General features: G+C 50.3%; 3 protein-coding genes across 3 annotated transcripts; 1 reads left to right on the plus strand and 2 right to left on the minus strand.

Annotated features, from left to right (window-relative positions):
• Positions 1-163: 163 nt before the first annotated feature.
• Mllt11 (MLLT11 transcription factor 7 cofactor) lies at positions 164-8,423 on the minus strand. The gene is made up of 2 exons (XM_036189527.1): positions 7,835-8,423; positions 164-1,398 (listed from the first exon to the last, which is right to left on the minus strand). Exon 2 carries the CDS (start codon positions 1,390-1,392, stop codon positions 1,123-1,125), a length of 270 nt encoding a protein of 89 aa, XP_036045420.1. The 5' UTR covers positions 1,393-1,398; positions 7,835-8,423; the 3' UTR covers positions 164-1,122.
• Cdc42se1 (CDC42 small effector 1) lies at positions 8,000-16,547 on the plus strand. Its single transcript, XM_036189528.1, has 5 exons — positions 8,000-8,679; positions 11,474-11,760; positions 12,178-12,288; positions 13,141-13,229; positions 14,344-16,547. The coding sequence occupies exons 2-4, from the start codon at positions 11,707-11,709 to the stop codon at positions 13,213-13,215; spliced, it is 240 nt and encodes a 79-aa protein (XP_036045421.1). The 5' UTR covers positions 8,000-8,679; positions 11,474-11,706; the 3' UTR covers positions 13,216-13,229; positions 14,344-16,547.
• A 1,086-nt stretch (positions 16,548-17,633) lies between these two features.
• On the minus strand, positions 17,634-22,659 carry C6H1orf56 (chromosome 6 C1orf56 homolog). Its single transcript, XM_036189478.1, has 2 exons — positions 21,555-22,659; positions 17,634-17,654 (listed from the first exon to the last, which is right to left on the minus strand). The coding sequence occupies exons 1-2, from the start codon at positions 22,620-22,622 to the stop codon at positions 17,634-17,636; spliced, it is 1,089 nt and encodes a 362-aa protein (XP_036045371.1). The 5' UTR covers positions 22,623-22,659.
• Positions 22,660-22,687: the final 28 nt, after the last annotated feature.

A 22,687-nucleotide genomic window follows, 5' to 3' on the forward strand; every position in this document is an offset into this window, starting at 1 on the left:
AAGAGCTGAATGTGGAAGCTTGAGTGAATCCGAGATCTGTAGTACTTCACAGAGAAGAGAGAAAACGAAGAACCAGACTTCGGATTGAATGTCTTTATTAAATAAATGAGTAAATGGCAGCACAAACCAGCAGCAATGACTTTGGAAGGAATGGGGACAGGTGTAGGGTCTGAATAGAACTGTTTATTTCCCGGTCTTACAGTAGCTGAAGAACTATGCCCAGGAACCACTGATCCTATCACATACCGCAACTACAGAAAGGCAAAGCTGAGATACTAAGAACACTCTGCCTGTTCCAGGGCTGAATCATAGTTTTATATAAATCATCCCACTACTCTGCTTTCACTTTCCAGCATATACATCTTTTGCCGTTTATGGATTCTCCTAATACTAAGGTTTCCCACATGAAGACTGAAATCTGATTTTCTGAAAGTTTCCAACCCACAGCTGGGAGCAGTTGTGAGGTGGATGTTGAAGGAACTACTTCTGAAATGATTCCATGCCTTTCCTCACTTCCATTCTCCAGGATGCATTATTTCCTCCTGTGCCCATGACTACCCCCACATTTCTGGGGAAGAGAATGAACCACAAAAAGAAACAGAGCTTCCTGCCTTAGCCTTTTAGGAATCCTGTTTGTAGAAAGCATCTCAAAAGTCCCAGGTTCTCACTACTTCTTGAAGAAATACTTGCTTATTAGCTCCATGCAGGAAATTAGGGAGGATCAAGGAATCTTTAAATGTAATAAAGAAAAAAAATCAGTGTCCCATTTTGCACAACTGTACTTCTCTCTGGTGCCCCCAATAAGGATGGTTTTCTGGGACTAGTTAATACCCTTGGTGTTGGGGGTAGAAACCCTATGTTCTAGTACTCCATTGACTTTGTGCCTAGAAGGCTTTTGAGAGACATGGAGCAGGCAGATAAATAAATAAATAGATAAATAAATAAATAGATAAATAAATACGTACATACATACAAACATACAATTCAATTGGCAGATTCATCGGCACCACCAGCACAAGAGAGGGAAGAGGACAAGATTAAACCCGGAAAGGCTGGGAAAGGAAGGAAGGCTCTTAAAGGGGACGGCAATGGGGGTAAGGGCGGGAGAGAGACATTTTGGCCTTAAAGCGAGTCCAAGTCGATGGAGTGGATGCTGGCAATGGGAGCTCTCCAGAAGTTGAAGGTGCTGTACTCGAGGAGGGGATCATCTCCAGGGTTCTTCTGCTCCGCTCCGGTCGACTGAGCGCCCATTTGGCCAACGTTGCCGTCCTTGCTCTTGTAGGTGGATGTATCCGACAGGCCCAGACCTTCCAGCTCCGACAGATCCAGTTCTGGGATGGGCATCCTCCAGAAAAGAAAGGAGCTGTACTGGCTACTCACAGGATCCCTCATACTTCCCTGGGGAAGAGCAAATCACTTGTTAGTCTTCCCGCTAGAGCAAGTCCTCGCCCCAAGCCTTCCCTCGCTTAAGCTGCTCGGTTTTTGTTTGTTCCGGTGAATGAACCAAGTTTTCTAAGACAAGTACCAGGGACTCTTCCGGTTACCGTTCTGCCCCTAGCTCCTCCCCATCTCCGGTGGGCCAGACCCTGCCTACTGCATCAGGCTTACCTTGGCTCTGATTTTTCCTGCAGTAATATACCTTGGGCCTTATGCACAGTGGGCAGGAACTGTATCTCTCGACTCTCAGGTTTGATTTCCGAAACCTGGCCCCACTCTTGTTTGTGTGTGGTTTTGAGGGGTTAACAGATGCTGGGTGTGCTAGGCAAATGTTCTAACCCTGAGTTATACCCTAGGCCTTCTTTTTACCTTTACTTCTAGACGGGATCTTACTGACTTGCCCAGTCCAACTTGGAACCTGAAATCTTTCTGCCTCAGCCTCCTGAGTAACTGGGATTAATTAATTAATTAACTGTGCTGAGAATCAAAGCCAGGACTTGGCACGTGCTAGTCAAGGACCCTACACATTTCCAGAACCAAGTATTTGGCTTCTTCAAGTCTGTCTAGTAAATTATGAGGCTTCTGTAAAGGTCTCCCATGCCATGTTCTATTCTTCTTGCCTTTAAACTCGACTATAAACTCACCTCTTCCAGGACATAACCCACAGAGCAGTTGCCCCAGCGCCTCCCCAAGTTTTCACTGACCCCATCATGTTTTGGTTACAGCTCACGATGGACTGGATATGTGTTATGTATTTATCTACTTAAAGGGACCAAAAATTCCTCCATGGGTAAAAATCCACCTACTAGGTTGGATTTAATCCCACCACTCAGGAGGCAGAGGTGGATCTCTTGAGTTCCAGATCAGCCTGGTCTACAGAGTGAATTCCAGGACAGCCAGGGCTACACAAAGAGACCATTCCTCAAAAACAAAACAAAAACAAAAAACACCCTCCCCCCAAAAAGCAAAACAAACAAAAACCAAACAAACACATCTACTTTCGGGCAAAGCAGGAGCTAGACCTTACATATAAATATTAATTTGCCCTCACTAGCATAGTGAATACCTCATTACTCACACATTTGTCCCCCAAGTGACAAGTCTTCATTATATCTCTCTGACCTAGCTCTTCCCAGAACCAACCCAGATGCTAGAAGAACTTTGTTCTACTACAGCAGGGTCTTTTCCCTCTGATCCACACGACAGAGAAAATCTGACCACAGAGAACAACCAGGTTGGAATTACCAGGTAAGGAAACAAAGTTGAGATCAGAAGGAAATGGCACCTTGACAGAATCTCAGCTTTTTCTGGACACAGGGTCTCTCTATGCAGACCAGTCTGGCCCTGAACTCACCAAGAGCCGATGGGTTCTGGGGTTAAAGGCATATGCCACTATGCCCAACTCCTTCCACATTTGAACGATCAGTTGTAACACCTTTGCTGCTCATCCAACCCACACCTCCCTGACTCTGTGTGACCAGTAGAGTTCTCTGGAGGCTCCATGGATTATTTACTAGCCAGGAAAGGGCAAGAAGCTTTAGGTTAAATGTTCCCAAAGGAGCAAAAAGAACATTCCAACTGCCACCAAAAATAGAAGCCAGAGCTTCAAAAAGCCTTTCTGGAACACACTCTCAGCCCTTACCAGCCCATGACTCCTAAAAAGTGGCCTTAAGTAGGTTCCAAACTGTCCCTAAATGAAGTGAAATGTCTCTACCAAAGTAGGAAAATTAACCTAGAACACAATCTGCAGGAAATGCGGGGTCTAAATGGTCAGTGGGTAGACCAGAAGTGGGTTTGGTTTTGAGTCTCGCTTCAAACTCAATTCCAGTTCAGGCTGACTTTGAGTACGAAGCCTTCATGCAAAGGCATCCACAGTGCTGGAATTACAGGAATGGACCACCACCACACCAGGCTGGAACTTTGGGGCTGTTTTTGTTTGTTTTTTGAGACAGGGTATTCCCCTGTAACCCCGGCTGTTACTTGGTATGTAGTCCAGCTGGGCCTCAAACTTCTGGCAATCTTCTTGCCTCAGTCTCCAGAGTGGCATTCCAGCTGTGGACCGCACACCTGGTGTTGCAGAGTTTGCCTTCTCCCCTTAGCCTTGTGCAAGGGTAGACAGACACAGGTATACACAGGGCCTCACACCCCTGAGGATGTGGAAGGAGGCGAGAGGACAGCAGGTGTCCTGCTCTATCAATACGCGCCCTGTTCCCTTGAGACAGGTCGCTCTGAACCTGGAGCTAGGCTGGTAGCCAACAAGTCCAGCGATCCTTCTGTCTCCACCCTCCCATATTTCTGTGGCTGCAGATGTAGGCAGCCATACCCAGTTTCATTTGGCTTCTGAGGATTTGAACTCAGGTTCTCTCTCCTCTCTCTCTCTTTTCTTTTTAAAGACTTATTTATTTATTATGTACACAGAAGAGGGCACCAGATCTCATTGCAGATGGCTGTGAGCCACCATGTGGGTGCTGGGAATTGAACTCAGGACCTCTGGAAGAGCAGTCTGTGCTCTCAACCTCTGAGCCATCTCTCCAGCCCTTTTTTTTTGGTTTTTCAAGACAGCGTTTTTTCTGTTTTAACAGCTCTGGCTGTCCTAGAACTTGCTTTATAAACCAGGCTGGTGGCTGGGTGGTAGTGGTGCATGCCTTTAATCCCAGCACTCAGGAGGCAGAGCCAGGCAGATTTCTGGGAGTTCGAGGCCAGCCTGATCTACAGAGTGAGATCCAGGACAGGCACCAAAACTACACAGAGAAACACTGTCTCAAACAAACAAAACAAACAAACAAACAAACAAAACCCCACCAAAACAAATAAACAAACAAACCAGGCTGGCCTGGAACTCAGAGATCCGCCTGCCTCTGCCTCCCAAATGCTGGGACTAAAGGTGTGCACAGCAGTCAAGAAGCTCAGGCAGAAGTCTGAGGAGTATGAGTTTGGGTCCAGGCTGGGCAAGACCTTGGCTCCAACAAAACAAAGCAAGCAAAATAATAACAAATAAATTTTTTTTCAGGCAAGGTCTCATAGCTCAGGCTAGCTTCAAAATGCCTCCATCTCCCAAATGCTGGAGTTACAGGCGTGATTCAGGATACCTGACTTAAAAAAGCAAATTCTGGGTTTATTTCATTTGTCCATCCATCCATCCTTCCTTCCTTCCTCTTCCTTCCCTTTCTCCTTTCTCCTCTCTCCCTCTGTCTCTGTTCTCTCCTCTCTGTCTCTGTTCTCGTCCCTCCCCCCTTCTCTCATCAAGCTCCAAAATAAGCCCCTGGGAACTGAACATTACTCAACAGAGAAGCAGTTTAACAAGAGCGTGATTCCGGGACTGAAGCAAGGCCAAGGAGTTTGTAGAAAGGTGAGGTCACTGCCCTATGAACTCAGCTCTGATCATCTCCATGGTAACTTGCACAGAGCTAGCAAGCATGACTGTACCTATAACACCTTTTATCCAACCAATCCCTGCTAAGGTCTGGGACTGCAAAGAGCAAGCCTTAGAAGTCAGGCTGTTACTGAAGTACTCTGCTTATCAGGGAAGTTTATTACATCACCAGGCTTTGCCTAGCTAGCTGACTCTTAAAAAAAAAAAAAAAAAAAACAACCATCCCTTATAAGTCTCCTATAGAGTGACCTTCCTATAACGCAGGGCATATGATAGACTGTTTCTCAAAGACAATGTCTCAGGTAGCCTAAGAACTGAAGTAGCAGAGGCTGACCTAGAACTTTTGATCCTTCTGACACCCAGAATACATAATAAGCTCTTTTTAAAACAAACAAACAAACAAAACCAACAGAATCATTAGGAAAAAGGAAAAAAAATATTTTTGTTCTTTTGAGCTAGGGTCTAGCTATGTAACCCAGGCTATGCAGAAACTTATATAGCCCAGGCTAGCCTGGGACTCAAGATCCTCTCTAGTCACAACTTCCGGCTTCTGGGTGCTAAGATCACAGACATCACCCTCACACCTGACTTAAAATGAGAAAAAAAAATTTTTTTTGTTTTAAATTTTGTTGAGACAGGGTCTCAACTATGTTGCCCTGGCTGTCCTAGAACTTTCTTCTTGTTTGACCTTGTAATCCAGGCAAGCTGGGCTGGGAGCGCCTGGGGCTTCCTCCTCGGCCTTCCATTTTGCTGTAGGACTGGAATTAAGCTGCATTCCTGCGCCCCACTTTATGTGAGTTCTGAGGATTCCAACTCAGGTCCTCACACTTGGGTGGGTAGAGATGGCCTTACTCACTGAGTTATCTCCCTCCCCAGCCCTGGCCTGGTACTCTCAGCAATCCTGCCTCAGCCTCCAAGGAGCCAGGAAGATAAACACATACCACCATGCCCCATTATGAGCTTTGACCGGGTGGTGGTGGCATACGCCTTTAATCCCAGCGCTGGGGAGGCAGAGGCAGGCGGATCTCTGTGAGTTCGAGGCCAACCAGGGTTACACAATGAAAGCCTGTCAGAAAAAAGACATTTGTTTGTGGTTTTATTTTTGTTTCTTAAACAAGGTCTTGACATGTCACCCAAGTTCTGGCTTCTAACTTGGAATCCCTGCCTCTGCCTCTGCGTCCTGGGATTACAGGCATGTGCCACCACTCCCAGCTAAGAATGTAGTTCTCAAAGTAACTGTTTTCTTAGTATATCCTGTTGACTACTTTCTGTGGTTCTAATCTGAATAATAAGAGAGCTGGATATGCGAATTCCTGTAACACCAGCATCTGGCAGATTGAGGCAAGAGGATCAGGAGTTTGATGTAGGCCTGCTACAAGAAACTATTTTGAAAAACAGAGCAGAGAATGAGCTGGATGTTTAAGCCAGTGTTGACAAACCAACTCCTTCCCTTACAAGTGTAACATGGATAACATAGTTGCCTAAACAATTTATCATAGACGGACAGAACTATCATCCAAACTGAAAAAGCTAGAGTCAGGTGTGGTGGCACACAACTACAATCCCAGCACTCAGGAGGCTCAAGGATTGTGGGTTCAAGCCTAGCCTGAGCTGCATCGTTGAATCCACAGCCCCTTAAAACCCAAACAAAAAGAACATGAACAAAACACAAAACCAATTCGAAATAAAACAACTTAAATGAAATTGTGTGGAAATATTTAAAGGAAATAATAAAAAGCTGAAAATCTCCAGCCCAGAGACCTGTACAGAGACCCAAATTCGTTCCAGAAAACAGACGCATAGGCATATGTGGCGTTAAAAGAAAAAGACAGGCTGCTTTTAAGCTGCCTTCCCTTTCCCTTCCTTAAATGCTCTTCACCCATTTTTTTTTCCTATTTTTATCTTTTATAAAAAATAATTTAATTTTGTTTTATATGCATTGGTCATATGATATTCTTATCTTCTGACACAACAGTTGTGAGCTGCCATGTGGGTACCGGGAACTGAACCCGGGTCCATTTTTATCTTAAAGGCTCTAGATGGGGACTGATGCCATGATACAATAATATGTTAATAAATGTTCCCCAATGCCATCCATTTTGAATTATCCAGATATTTTAGGCAAAGTAGCTTCTAAATTTCATTGTCAGTTCCTAGAGATACAACGATTAATAACCACACACATTAAAAAGATACGCTCTCTTTAAGCCACACGGACACACCCAAATCCCCTTTGTCCAGACCCCTCCCCAAGAGCATCCAAGGCCTACTCCCCAGGCCTTGCTGTGTCATGCTCCCCTGCAGTCTAAGGAGGGGTGGTGGAGGGTGGACATGGAAGCTCTCTGGTACCTCTGGTGATGCTGTAGGGTTTCCTATCAGCCACAACCTTCCCCACTAATTAAGAGGGGCTGCCAAGGAAAATTTGCTCTCGTCAGTGGTTCCTCTGGGCTGCACTGAGAGCAACGTGCCATCAGGCGAGTCCACAGTTGCCCCACCTGCCCTACCTCAGGGCTCTTTGAAGTAAAAAATCTGAGACAGGGAGATTGTTAAAGGTCTGGATCATTCTCAATAGTATCCCATATTTTAAAAAGGGGGGGGGAAAGTACCCTACTCCCCAAACTCCCTTCCAACAGACACCAGTGAAGGGTGGAAATAGAAGGAAGCAGAGGCTACAGGGATTATCGGAGGCATAAAGATTCACCAAATAACTGGCAGCAAAAATTATAGCTTGGAAAGGGAGATACAGATAACTAGACACTAGACAGAAGTCATTAGAAGCACAGGGCAAAAATTATAGGAAAATGGATACATGAAATGAAGAGCTAAAAGCCGAGAAATAATTACAGGTAAAGCGCTAGAAATGAGTGCTTAGGTCCATGATAAGATGGAGATCTCAACAGAGATAGAAGCCTGCTAACAGCTACCCATTGTTCGTAGCGCCCCTTCTCTCCTCTAAAACTGTCCCCCACCTAGTCCCACGCCGGGGTCTCCCCAGCTCCAGAAGCCGCCCCTCGTCTAGGTTACCTGTTACCAGTGAATGACTAGCGTGTTCCGACCACGGAGGGGATGCCTCGGGGGCGCAGGGGGGGCGCTTCTGGACCGGAGAGGAGGCGGCTGCTGAAGGGAGCTGTTGGGGGGCGGGGGGGGACGAGACGGCTTTGTCTGCTCACGCCTGCTCCCTCGTCTGTGACAGAGTGGGCCGCCGGGTCTCCCCTGCAATGCAGCCCCTCCTAGCGAGGGCGGAAGCGCTCCCCGCCCCCTCTCGGCCTGACTCGGCTAATTCGAATGATAGGTTCCGGAACACGCCACCCAGGCTGGAGCCTCGCCACCGGCTCGCGCGGCACCCCCTGCTCGCCAGCACCCTCCAGCTGGCTGGGGTGCGCTGGCCGAGCGGCTGATCGCCCCCCGACTTAGACGTACGGGTTAAAACGTCTTCCCGCTGGGCAGCAAGAGCGGCCCTCCTTCCCCACTTGGGAGGACTCAAGGGCACTTGGGGGAGGCTGGCACAGGACCCCAGCGCGCGGCCGCCTCTGCGCCGGCGGCGGCAGGTGGGCAGGCCCGGCCCGGCGCAGACACTTGGGGTGCTGCGGGTGCACTTGGGGCGCAGCGGGGCGTCCCGCTGTCCCCCCCCCCCCCCGCGGGCCACGCCGTGCGCCCCGGGGCAGGCCTGGGCGGAGCGCTGCGCTCGGCTCGCGGCCCGCGCGGGTTTCGTAATCGCGTCGCCGGCGTTTCCGCCCTCGGCCGGCCCCACCTCTGCCGGCCCGCCCTCGACTCCCCGCGGTGCCGAGCAGCAGCCCGGGAACCCGGAGTGGCGGAGCGAGCCCCCGCCCGCAGCGGCCACCGCCTGCCTGGACGCCGGGGAGCCGCAGGTGAGAGCGCCCGGGCGGGCCGGGCTGCGCGCGGGCGGCGGGGAGGGGACGGAGGGGAGGGCGGCGGGGAGGGGACGGAGGGCGCGGGCACAGTCCACGCGCGGGCGGCGCAAGCCGGGGGACAGGCCAGGGGCTCGGCGATTGCAGCGTGCGGCCGGGTGGGAGGGAGGTGCGGAAGCGACCGGGGCTCCTCGCCGGCCCACTGGCCCCCGAGACCTGCTGTCCCAGACAGAACGGAGGGGTGCCGGGGCCCGGAAGGGCTCTAAGCCAGACCGAGGCCGCCGCGGAGAACAGTGACAGAGCCAGAGCGGTCCCCTGAGGGTCCCGTCTTAGTTCCGAGTGGGTGGGGGACAGAGCTGGAGTCTGATGGGAGGCATTGGGGGAGGGGACCACAGTAGGGTCTCCCGCTTTCTCGTAAGTCCCCAGAAGCCCCTTCCTGGGGTGAGGGTCCGGTTGGTACGAGAACAGATGTCTGTCGCTCGGCTGAAAATGGGCCCCGTTCGTCTCGCCGGGGCCCCTCTGCAGCCCGCTGTGTCTGGAGGGTCTCCACGCAGGGACCAGCTGCATCCCTGGGCTGACAGCCAGCATTTGCCCACACCATTCTCAAGTCTCTTTCTCTCCAGCTGCTTCTTGTGAAGGCTTGTCAGACAGCGGGTTGGAGGCCTTGGGGCTGGAGGCAGCGGGACCGGGAAAACCGGTTTGGGGCTACCACAGGACCCGGGAACTACCTGAGTACATCCTTCCTCCCCGGCTCTTCTTCCCCACCCCCGTCCCGCTTGCCCCTTCTACGGTTCTCTAGTCCTGAAGGCCCACCGTGACCGTGACGGTGGTTTGGAGATGGTCATTCCAGGTTCTGGATCTCTTGTGGAACTGAGAGGGCCCCCACTGTCAGGATGTGGCTTTGTGCGGTCTAATCCTTGATCCCTTCCCTTTCCCGTCTCCTTCCTTTTTTCTGTGGGGCTGCAGTGGATGCAGCACGGCTCCCTCCTCAGCTCACCCGCTCATTTGTCCCCCATCCCAGTCGTTGGCTGCTTTAAAGCAGAGTGACGGCCAATGCCTAGTACTTCCTTTTCTGGCCTTGTTCCTCTTCCCCCACCCCACACTATGGCACTGACCCTGGCCTGTCTTCACACGCTGACTCCGCCTCCAAGTTTCAGGGACCCTAATGTCCTAGGGAATGGAGTCTCCTGGTCACTTCTCATCATCATCGGTTGTTTCGTGCCAAGTCCCACACACACTTTCCCTCCACCCAGCGTGGTCAGGTCCCTGGAAGAGAAACAGAAACGTCCTTGTTCCCTCCAGGGCCCCTTTCCTCTCCCTCCTCCTCTTCCCTGCTCCCAGCATTGGCCACCCCTGTCCACTCAGCTTTGAGCAGGGTGGAGAATCCTGGGTAGAGGCCAGCCTCGGTATGGACTGTCTGGTAGTGTTGGGGGTTTCCTCTGATTCTTTATTGTTTTCCCCGTTTCCCCATCCCTCACCCCGGCCACCATCATGACAAGCCTTGTGACCGACTTTCCCACTGACCAGGCCTCCCCTCTCTGGGCAGCTGTGTTCTGACCAGTCCTGGTTACTCCTCCCCCCTTCCAGGGGTGGGAAGGGAAGTGAAAGAAAGCCCAGACTCTTGGGTTCTTTCCTACCCTAGAAGCTATGTTCCACTGAGTGATCTCATCTCAAGGCTGCTAGAAAACAACACAGAAAAAAAACAAAACAAACAAAACTCCATTTTTTTTTTTGGTCTGTCTAGGCTGATGGAGCTCCCAGCTTCCAGCCTCAAGCCTGGAGGAAAGGCCCATTCCCATTCATGCTACTGTTTAATATTCATGAACTGCCCTATTGGACTCCTGGGCTATAGGACAGGGAAGTACAGTCCCTGTAGAGGAAACTCAGATGGGCCTTCACCCCAGGTTGGCGGCAGGGAAAAGGGGAGAAAGTCCTGCCTTGGACACAAGTGCTACTGGAAAGTTCCTGCGTCTGGTTCACTGGGTGCTTGGAGGTGGTGGGAAGAAGGAAGAGAGCAGGTCAGAGCAGGAGGGGAGGGGGCAGGGAGGCCTGAGCCTTGCAGGGTGTAAGACACTGAATTGCACACGTGAGACACATGAGAAAGGGCGGGGAGGCTGCGAAGTGATTCCTCAGGACAGAAGCTACTCCACACATTACCTGTAAAGGACATGCACACACAGCCTACACAAGGTCAGATATTAACTCGAAATGGACTCTGGGAGGCCGTTGGCCCGCAGCTGGGGCAAGTGAGGAGGCTGGAGTGAGCAGGAAGACATTCCTCACTCCAGAAGCATTTGTTGAGGGCCAAACCACTGCAGTTAGCCTCCCAGGAACTAGGTGGTCCTAAGGACAGTTAGGTGTTGGGGCAAGGTAAGAGAGAAGGGAGGGCAGGGCGGAGGCCTTGTTTGTGAGAGCAAAAACCACTATTTCCTCTTCAGAGTCACATGCCCCTCCCCGCCTGCCCCCACCCAGGGAGAAGGGAGCTGAAGTTGGTAGCACCCCTAACTGTTCATTTCTGTCGCTGTTTGGTTTTCTCTGTCTCATCCATAGTCCTTAGCCCCTTCCTCCCTGGTCCCAGGAGTCACTGCACCTTACCTTGTTGATGGTCTTTTTGCACTATTCATTGTAAAAAGCAACCAGGAGCCCCCTATGTTTGGAGGGGGTCAGTATTGGGGTACAGTAGTAGAACCTCCGAGAGAGAAGATGGAGGCTTATCAGAAGGTCTGGGGGATGTTTCTCATTAACCTTTTTTTTTTTTTTTTTTTTTTTTTTTCTTCTTTCTGCTAAAATTCAGGATCCCACATCTAAAGGAGACAGTGCCTGCCCAAGCCTCTTGCTAATGCTTCTAGTGGCTCCCGGTTCTGACCTTCACCGCGCGCACAGCTCAGGGTCTCTAGGATTCCCGAGCCATCCAGCTGTGTGAACCGAGGGGTTGTTACACCTGAGAGTGAGGACTGGCTGGTTAGTACAGAACAAGAGCCCCCTGGGGCCCCTGGCGGAGGCCCGAAGCTGGAACCATCGGGGAATATGAGTGAATTTTGGCACAAACTGGGCTGCTGCGTGGTCGAGAAGCCTCAGCCGGTAAGTGTCCTGTCCCCACCCCGACACACACGCACAGAAATTAGTTCCCATGTGCTGTGAAGTGGACAGGCCATCTCTGATCTGCCTTCCTTGGCAGGGCAAGCATGCTCATGTACAATAAAGGGGCCTATGTGACAGAAGAGCTCAGCTCTAGCTGTCACCTGCTCCTGTTCTGAGGTGGGCATGGGGTGTAGGTAGGACTTCAGCCCTGTCAGTGCCCAGGGTCTCTGCTCTGTCCTCTGTCCACTCGGCAGACCACCGTCCTCACCACTCTGGCGACAAGGTCTCTGGTTTGCTCTTCCAACTTTGTCTCACCTGCCCTGATGTCTGCCCATTACACTGCCAAATCGAGACTCCTTCCCCGTCCTCCACGGGAGGAAATGGCTGCATATGTGACTCCTTGTCTTCTCCAAACAGAAGAAGAGGAGAAGACGGATTGACCGCACCATGATCGGGGAACCCATGAATTTTGTCCACTTGACTCACATTGGCTCGGGAGAGATGGGGGCTGGAGATGGACTTGCCATGGTAATAAGGGGAGGGGGGTTTACTTGGGGGTGTAGTCAAGCGAGGGACCCAACAGAATACTTAATGGGGAGACAAGAGTCTTAGATTGTAGGCCTGGTCCCCAATGGTGTGCATTTCTGATCTCTAGGGCCTGGCTCCTCTCTTCTTTACAGCTACCATACTGGGCTTCATTGAGTGAGGGAAATATATGTCGTAGTAGTTTTTTTTTTCTCAAACCACAGCTCTCCTTACTAAGAATTCATCAGAGCTAGGACGTAGCTCAGTGGGTAGAGTGCTTGCCTTGGATGCAGGAAGCCCTGGGTTTGATCCCTGGCACTGCAGAAACTGGGTGTGGTGACTCATACCTGTAACCTCAGCACTCAGGAACTAGGTAGGGATCAGAGGCTCAAGGTCATCCTGCACAGGGAGTTTGAGGCCAGCCTGGCCTAGAGACCCTATCCAAAATAGGAAAAAAAACCCAAAAAAACAAAAACCTGTTAAATCAGTGTCGGAGTGAGTCATATTGTGACTGGGAATCCTGGGCCATGAAAGGCCCAGTTATAAATAATGTCTCTGATGCATCTCTGCTCTTGGTAAGGGGGATGGGTGTGGCCATAGTTTTTAATACTGGTTATAAAACTCACAAAGAAATATTGGAGTGGTTTGGTGTGTGTGTGAGGGGGAATCTCATTAGTAAATGACTCATTTTTACCTGGTCTTCATGAGACTTCTCTGAGAAGGGTGGTGGTCACGTTTAAACTCTTCAGACAAATGTCTGAAAATGCCAGAAAAGAGATGAGGTCAAGCTCCTCCTGGGGGCACAGGGTAAATTGTTGTTTGTCATGGAATGTGGAGACATGTGCTTTTCAACAGACAGGTGCAGTTCAGGAGCAGATGAGATCCAAGGGGAACAGAGACAGACCGTGGAGCAATTCTAGGGCCTTGTAGCTCCCATGGGACTGGTAAGTGTGTGTCTGTGCCAGCATAGCCTGATGCCCTGCCTCAGACCCTTAATCCTCTGATGCAAGAGTGAGAAGTGAATGGGTGAAGAGAAGTGAGATGAAAATTCAAGAACACAGGATCATAATGTAGGATCTTCACAAGGAAGGCAGGGGGTGGGGGGTGGGAGGAGTGGGGGTGGGGGGTGGGAGGGGTAGGGGTGGGTGGAGTATAGTGGCACACTGGAGGTCAAGGCAGGAAGAAGAGTTTAAGCTTCTCTTCAACAAATAGTGAAGGCAAGGTCAGTGTAGGCTACATTGTACCCAGACTCGAAAAACAAAACGAAGAAAGAGGGCCAGGTGGCAGTGGTGGTGGTGGTGGTGGTGGTGGTGGTGGTGGTGGTGGTGGTGGTGGTGGTCCTCGCCTTTAATCCCCGCACTCTGGAGGCAGAGACAGGTGGATCTCTGTGAGTTCAAGGCCAGCCTGGGCTACAGAGTGAGTTCCAGGAAAGGCGCAAAGCTACACAGAGAAACCCTGTCTCGAAAAACAAAAAACAAAACCCAAAACAAAACAAAAAATTGAGGAAAGAGCCTTCTGGCAAGTTTAAAATGTGCACTATAGGCCAGGCATGGTGGCATATACCTTTGACCCAGCACTGGGGAGGCAGAGGCAGGCAGATTTTTGCAAATTTGAGGTTAGGACTCTGTCTCCCTTGTACTCACCCACAAAGATGTGCAATATATATAATATACATATATATGTATATACATATATACACTGTATATAGTGTGTGTGTGTGTGTGTGTGTGTGTGTGTGTGTGTGTGTAATGCCTTCTCTCTCAGGCTTTGTTTTCTTCGGTAGCTGAAGTGACTCAAATTCACTTTGTTGCCCAGGTTGACTTTAAATTTAGGATCTTCCTTTCAGAAATTTCCCAGAGCCAGGACTATAGATGTTTACTATTGTGTCTATCTCCAGATCATCCTTTTTAAAAAGAAAAAGTTTGGCCAGACACTTCGGTTCATGCCTGTAATCCTAGCACTTCAGAAATCGAGGCAGGAGGATTGCTGTGTGTTTGAAAGCAGCCTGGGCTACGGCGTGAGACCAAGAGTTGATTTTGTTTGTTTGTTTAAATTCAGGCTCTACAGTCTTGGCGTGCCCGTTTCATGTCCAGCCCAGAAGAAATGCCGCCCTCACCAGATCCCTTCTACAACCAGTGACCCAAGGCTCCTTCCTCCCCTCTTCCTAACAAGTGCCTCAGAAGGCATGGGGGCTGGACTCCCTCCACGCCCTCTGGCCTCCACCCCTCCTGGAGATGGGGTCATGGCAGCAGGGCTGACCAAGTGACTTGCTGGTGGGCCAGAGGTGCTCAGCCAAAGCTCTGGGCACCCTAGATCTGAGCTGGGGCTTCTCTGGGAACCTGGAATGAGTTCCCTGCTCCTGAATGAAGGTCGGGTGCCACCTGTTTAAACTTCTTGCCTTTCCTCTTTGACTGAGGCAGGTAGGTGAGGGTCTGCAGCTGCCCCCTTTCCTTCTAGAATAAGCAATGCAGCGGTCGGGGGCGGGGTTACCACTGCCCAGTCCATGCTGGATTTTAGACCATAAGCTCACAGCCCTCCATGTCTCTCTGCTGGTGCCAGGGTCTTGCTCCAGTTAGACCTCTAATCCCATGCTTCTGTAGTATTAATAGCTTCCCAGAAATATTCTTTTTTTAATTAATTAAAATTTTAATTTAAGATGAGTTCTTTTAATTACCCCCCATCCTGCTGCTCTCTCCGCCCTTGCCCTGTCCCTTTTGGGAACCTTATTGTTGCCCATTGAAGAAGAGGTGAGGAATGGCTCTTAGTTTGACCACATTCTGTTTAAGACCTCAGCGTCCTGGCCTGCCCTCTGTCAGCCTCCCTGCTGGCCAGGTGAAAGGAAGAGGGGAGTTCTGTGTGAAAGCCAGGATGTAGCAAAGTGAGCTGTATCTCAGGGTGGACTTCCTGTTAGGATTGACAGTGGTGAGGGACAGATTGAAAGGACTCTTGGAACACAGGTCTTAAGTCCTTTATGGAAGCCTAGCTTTTCTGCTCCAACAGTTCAGACAGTTTGGGCTGCGTAATTCTTTGTAATCAGGGCTGTCCTGCATACTATGAACAACAGCATCTCTGGCCCACCCTAGTGTGGCAACCAAAATGCCCCCGGAAATTGCCAAATGGCTCCTAGGGACACAGTTACCCACAGTTGAGAGCTGCAGCTTGAGAGGTCAAGATATGTTTTTTCTCAAGTGATTTCCACACCCCCACCCCCGCCCCCCAAGCCTGGTTATTCATCCTGAGCCATGGGTGAGCCAGCACCCTCATAGAACAGGCTCAGCGGAGCTGCGCATCTTCTCTGAATGTATGCTTGTGCTTGCATGGGCTCAAGTCTCTGTGACAGACGTGTACGATGTGTCTCTGTTTTTGATCTCTGCAAGAGGGCCTCCCACAGTTCGGAGACATGAACAGGGTATGCTGGGATAGGAGAAGAGGGCTCAGAAGCCGCCCGTGTGCTGGGCCCCTCTGTGTTCGAGTCCTTGAACCCAGCGTAAGACTCAGGGAGTTTGTGTGGAAGATTGAGTGTCACTCACCACGTGGCTGAAGATCCTGCCTTAGATTGAAGCACTGTAGGAGCAGTCTTTAGGCCCTTTGTTTCCTCGGGGCTTTTGTTCTGGCCCTTTCTTTGCAGGCTGATTAGAAAGGCAGAACAAGACAGGTGAGCTGCTGCCTGTCCTAGAAGAGAGGGCTGGGGTCTCATTAGCTCTGTAATAGGAAGCTTGTTGTGTGGTAATGGGCCAGGGCTGTGGAAACCGATCCACCCCTGCCGACTCCATCCAGTTACCCCTCACGTAGTGACAGGTTTCCGTTTGTCCGGAGCTCAGTGTGCTCCTGTGGTTTTTCAGGCTCTAGCATTGCTCGTGGACGCCCATTCCCAGTTACTCACAGTTCCAGTCAGGTCTGCCTGCCTCCCTGGAGGGAGCTACCTTGTTGCCCTAGAGGAGCTCATTAGTTGGAGGCTACATGAACACTTCCTGGCAGCACGCTCCCAGGAAAGCCATGAACATTCAGTCACAGTGTTCTGTGGACTCTGGGGTTGACAGGAGGGGATGAGGTGTGGGTGAAGCCAAGCTCCAGCCTTTGTTAACTAGTTTGGACACAGTCTTCTCTTGGCTGCTCTCCTGCCTTGGGCTACCTTCTCTAATGTGTATGCCGCCGCCGCCACTTAACTAAGTGATTGGAATGGGTTGAGAGTCATAATTTATATTAAAAACCTGGTGGACTTTTAAGATACATTTTTCCAATAAAAGAATTAAGCAAAAATAGTTGCAGAGTAATCACTACAAATGTGTGTTGGATCAAAAGATGGGCATGGGGGGTTGGGGATTTAGCTCAGTGGTAGAAAACTTGCCTGGCAAGAGCAAGGCCCTGGGTTTGATCCTCAGCTCCATAAAAAAAAAAAGAAAAAGAAAAAAAGATGGGCATGGAAAAAAAAAAGCTGGGTGGGTGGGCCTGGTGGCGCACACCTTTGATCCCAGCACAGAAGCAGAGGCAGGTGGACCTCTCTGAGTTCCAGGACAGCCAGAGCTGTTGCACAGAAAGGCCCTGTCTGGGGGGGGGGGGGGGGGGTGGGGAAAGGGGGGGCATAGCTGATGAAGATGAACTTGTGTGGCTTTTCCTGAAGAGGACAGGGGACTGGGTAGGTAAGGAAAGCCACCACAGTCTCCGGGGTGGAACTCCTTGTTCCTGCTATCCCTCTCCTTGGTGTTTCGGAACCACCACCTTTGGTTGTGTGTGATGGCACACACCTTTAACCAGCAGTCAAGGGCTGGCAGATCTCTGAGTTTGAGGCCGTTCTGATCTGCACTGCAAGTTCCAGGCTGGCTGGGACTATGAAGTCAGACCCTGCCTCAAAAAATGGATTTGTTTTAAACAGTGCTGGGGGTGAGGAGATGAGCAGTGTGGACATTTTTATCTTGGAAGACAGGGAATAGAGGAATGAGCTGGAGGCTGCTGGCTCTAAAGTCCCTGAGTAACTACTTCTGTAAGGATGTAAGACCAGGCGGTGGTGACGCACACCTTTAATCCCAACACTCGGAGGCAAAGCCAGGCGGATCTCCTAAGTTTGAGGCCAGCCTGGTCTACAGAGCAAGTTCCAGGACAGCCAGGGCTACACAGAGAAACCCTGTCTGCAGTCTGGAAAAACCAAAAAAGACAAGACCAGTGGACGAGTGTTTGCTTAGCATGTGCAGAACCCTGGGTTTGACCCAGTCACAACCAAAAAGAAAAAATGAGACCAAAATATGTGGTTTTTATGGGGTTTTTTTCTCTGTATTAAAAATATGTAGTGGGTGCTGGGGTTGAAAAGGGAGGTTACATGCGGTCATCTCCTCTTGAAGGTGACGTGGCCATTACCTCTGATTTCTTTCTATCTGGGGAAGGCAAGAAAATAGAGAAAAGGAGAGATTATAATCACATCTACACTATTTTCCTTGCTTTACCCTCTACAAACCATTTCCTCAACCCTGCTGGTATGGTTTGAGTGTGTGAGTGTGTGTGTGCACGAGTGCAGGAGAGTGCACATGTTCCTGTGTGTGTCAGGAGTTGATGTTGAGTGTCTCCTTGACCATTGCTCACTGAAGCAAGGTCTCACTGAACCCGAGTACACACACATGACTTCCAGCGGCGCCTGGGGATCTGAACTTTCCTCACGGTTGCTCAGCAAGCATTTTATCCACTGGACCATCTCCCTAGCTCTGCCTTCTTTCTCTCTGTTTCTTCATTTTTTTTTTTTTTTTTTTTTAAAGCAAGGTCTTTTCTTGTATAGCCCAGGCTGGCCTTGTTTTTGTTTGTTTGTTTTTTGGTTTGGTTTTTCGAGACAGGGTTTCTCTGTGTAGCTTTACGCCTTTCCTGGATCTCACTCTGTAGACCAGGTTGGCTTCGAACTCACAAAGATCCACCTGCCTCTGCCTCCCGAGTGCTGGATTAGAGGCGTGCACCACCACTGCCTGGTTTTTGTTGTTGTTGTTGTTTTGTTGTTGTTGTTGGTGTTGTTGTTTTGTTTTGTTTTTAGGATTTATTTTGAGCTGGTCAGGTATGGTAACATACTCCTTTAATCTTAGCACTTCGGGCTTGAGGCCAGCCTGGTCTATATTGTAAGTTCCAGCTCAGCCAAGGCTATATAGACCCTGTCTCAAAAAAAGAAAATCAAATTTTTGTGGGAATGAGGGCATGGCTATATGGTGGCACATGTGTGGATTTGGGGGTCAGCTTTTTGAGAGTTTTCTCCTTCTTGTTTTTTCAGACAGTATCCCATTTCTGCTTCAGGCCAATTCTGTCTCCTACCTCCCATCACCATATGAGTGCTGGGATCGCAGATGTGTGCCTCCACATCTGGGTTTTCATATGGTTTCTGGGGATGGAACTCAGGTTATTAGACATGAGCAGTAAACACTTGTCAAGTTGCCTCCCTGGCGGGACAGGAACATATTTTTATTTTTTTTGGGGGGGGATGTTTTTTATTTTGAACTTTTTAATGTGTGTGCATGTGAGTGCATGTACCTGAGAATACAGGTGTCCACAGAGTGTTGAATCCCCCTCAAGCAGGAGTTCCAAGGTGCGTGTGAGTGCCTGAATGGTGTGTTGGAAACTGAACTGGTGTCCTTTGGAAGAGCAGTTAATGCTCTTAAGCACCAAGCAGTATTTCCAGTCCACTGACCGGGGACTTCGGAATACTAGGCAAGCACCCTGCTAACCAAGCTGCATAAATCTCCTGCCCACAGGGCTTTATTTTTATATTAAAAATAGAATTGGACTCACTAGGAGGAAACCAAAAATAGAAACCAGCAAATCACCAAGTGGGCCCTGTGCTGATTGACTTTCCCCTGCCAGTCATGCCTAGCAACTGGCCAGAGTCAGTCTGAACCCTTAGTAACTTGTTTACTGTTTGTTTAAGTCAGGATCTCACTATGTAGCTCTGGCTGGCCTCAAACTCTCAGAGAGCTGGCTGCTTCTGCCTCCTGATTAAAGGTGGGATTAAAGGTGGCACCCATCACACCCAGCTTCTTTGTGAAAGCTTAAGTTGCTGGGTACAGTCTCACAAGGACAGTCCTTTGGGAGCCTGGGGACTGGTAGAAACATTCCAGTTTTATTGGCTCTGTCACTATGACTGAACCCATCACCTTTGCATGTGCTAGGCAAGACCACTGAACTACCCAGCCCTACTAGCCTGTAAACCTGTTTCTTCACCTGTCAACAGTATACAACACTCTAAGCTGAGGACAGATCCAAGTGCCATATCTGGAGTGAGACCTAAGATATTAACTGTTGCTGTTAGAATGCAGTAAGTCAAAACTGTGTTCATCAGAGTTGCAGAGATGGCTCAGTGGTTAAGAGCACCGGCTGCTCTTCCAGAGGATGTGGGTTCGGCTCACAATCATCTGTAACAACAGTTCCAGGGAGTCATCCCTTTTCTGGTTTCCATGGGAACCAGGAATGTATGGTACACAGACATAGGTGCAGGAAAAACACCCTTGCACAATAATTTTTTAAAACTTTGCCAGGCAGTGGTGATGCGCATCTTTAATCTTGGGAGCACTTGGGAGGCAGAGGCAGGCAGATCTCTGTGAGTTCGAGGCCAGCCTGGTCTACAGAGTGAGTTCCAGGACAGCCAGGGATACACAGAGAAAACCTGTCTCGAAGAAAAAACAAAAAACAAAAACTCATGTTAATCATTAATTGGTTGATATGTCCCATGTCCATTGTCTATGAATTGAGTCTTTACAGCCAAGCATGTTGGGGAAACTGTGGTCAATTGGAAGTCAGCCAGAACTAAGACTCTTAAAAAGGAAAAAGCAGTCTTTGAGGGGGTGGGGGTGGCGCTTGAGGGTCTTTCAAGACAGGGTTTCTCTATGTAGTCTTGGCTGTCCTGGATCTCACCCTAGAGACCAGGCTGGTCTCAAACACACAGAGGTCCATCTCTCTCTGCCTCCTGAGTGCTAGGATTAAAGGCGCACGTCACCACTACCCGGCGTCACCACCGCCTGGCAAGGTAAAAGAAGTCTTTATTTGGCTGCTGACCCGTAAGACACAGCTAAATGACCAGTATTTGTTCAAGAAGTGACAAGACACAATGCTACACATCCTTTATCCCAGCACCATAGAAGTGAATTCATCCTTAGCTGCACCATGAGCACCATGAGTTCAAGGCCATCCTGGGCTATAAGAGACTGTCTTAGGCTGGTGAGATCACTCCAAGCCTGACAACCTGAGTTTGATCCTGGAAATCACATGGTGGGATGAGAGAACTAGCTACCACAAGTTGTCCTGTGACCTCCACAAGTAACACACACACGCACACACACACACATACACACACACACACACACACACATACACACACACACACACACACACACACACACACACACACACCAGACATGCACACAAATGTTTAAAAAAAAAAAAGGCACAATAGCACACACCTTTAATTCCAGCAGAAACAGAAGGATTTGTTTGAGTTCAAGGCCAGCGTGGTCTACATAGTGAGTTCTAGGACAGCCAGGGTTACATAGAGAGACCCTGTCTCAAACAAACAAACAAACAAACAAAAAACAAGAAGCTATCTTCCTGGGCATGCTGTCGCACACCTTTAATCCCTGCACTTGGAAGGCAGAGGCAGGTGGATGTCTGTGAGTTAGCTGAGCCTTCCACTATAGTGAAGTTTAAGGTGTTGGGGAGAATCACCTCAGCCCAGGAGTCACCGGCCAGCCCAGACAAGATAGTGGGGACCTGGTCTGGGAAAAAAAAAAAAAAGAAAGAAAGAAGAGGCAAGGCTTGGAGAAAAAGCAAGGTGGAGATGGAGATGGCGGTGCACTTCAATGGTAGAACACTGCCTACCACCTACCATGTGTGAGGTAGGGACGCAGGCCCCAGTGCCATGTGCAAACGCACCCCGAACGCACCAAACAAAACACAAAATGGGCCGGGTGGTGGCGCACGCCTTTAATCCCAGCACTCGGAAGGCAGAGCCAGGCAGATCTCTGTGAGTTCGAGGCCAGCCTGGTCTCCAAAGTGTGCTCCAGGAAAGGCGAAAAGCCACACAGAGAAACCCGTCTCGAAAAACAAAAACCAAAACAAACAAACAAAAAACCCCCCCACACACACACAAAATGGGCCAAGGATAACCAGCGCAAGTTATGACTCAGTAACTGGACAGGTAAGTCAGCAACAGCTGCTGTAAGTACACTGACTGTGTTAGCAACAGGATTTGGGACATCAGGACTTCTCAGATTCGTCAACGGAGGTCCTGGCTCATCGGCAAAACAACTTACCGGTTGCATCTCTGTGAACACTGAAGAAAGGCTATTCCAGATATCCTCTAGGCCGATCTTGACACGTTTCCAAAAGGTAAGAGCTGGGCTCGGGCTCGGGCTAGTGAGTGGGAGGATGGGTCTGCGTCTCAGATGGACAGGGACCTGTGGAGAGGTGCTGACCAAGGTGGTGTGAGAGATGCAGCCATTGTCAGGACAGAGACTCGAGTCCAGAGGGCACTCCTCCCGGAGCTTATTGCAAGGACATTGCTGGTAGGTGCAGGGCCGGTGCTCCGTGCGGAGTTCGCTCAGTGCCCCAACTCGAAGACGCCCAGAAAGGCCATGCAGCTTTCCAGCGCGGCTCCTGCTCATGGTACCTGACTTACAGTGGCAGTGCCATGGACCCCAAGGCAGCAGCATCACCCGCAGATCCTCAGGAGATGGCATGGCTGTGGGTGAGGGTGATGGCCACGAGGATGGGGTGGACCCAGGTGTCGACCACTGGCGCCCAGTGGTGTCAGAAGTCAGGTCTATAGTAGTCATGTCCACAGAAGGCTTTGAAGTGAGGGATGACAGTTCGGTGGTCATCCTAATCTCTGGATCCTGGCTATTGGCTATAACTCTCCCGGTACTGCTAGAACTTCCTCCAGTATTGTGGGTCGAAAAGAGAGTCATAGGGAAGGTGGTTTTTCTGGCATCAATCACGACTCCCTCTTCCAAGGAACCATCCTCCTCATACTCAATGGGGTCGACCATTGACGACCGGCTAGTGCCCGTCACAGTGGACAGGAGCTCAGCGGCTGCCGGAGCAGCCAGGCGGTCAGCAACGGCCAGGGCATCATTATCATCCTCCAGCGTTACCTTCATCTTCTGGGGTACACTGTTCTGGGAGGTGATGCTTGTGCTTCGGCGGCTGCGGGCTGGGCCCCCAAAGCGGAAGCTGATCCTCTGCACCCCAGTCGTCAGGGTGGCGGTGGCGGTGGCGGTGGCGGTGGCGGTCGGGTTTGACGTCTGCTCTTGGGCCCCCGCCGCCCGGGGCCCCAGACTAAGCAGCAGGGCCCAGAGCAGCATGCAGGCGGCGGGGACCATGGGGCTGGGAGGCTTGGGGTCGAGAGGTAGGCCCAGGCTCCTACCTTCTCTCCCTCCCTTCCGCT

Source organism: Onychomys torridus, chromosome 6 (assembly GCF_903995425.1).
Source record: "Onychomys torridus chromosome 6, mOncTor1.1, whole genome shotgun sequence".
Lineage (NCBI taxonomy): Eukaryota > Metazoa > Chordata > Mammalia > Rodentia > Cricetidae > Onychomys > Onychomys torridus.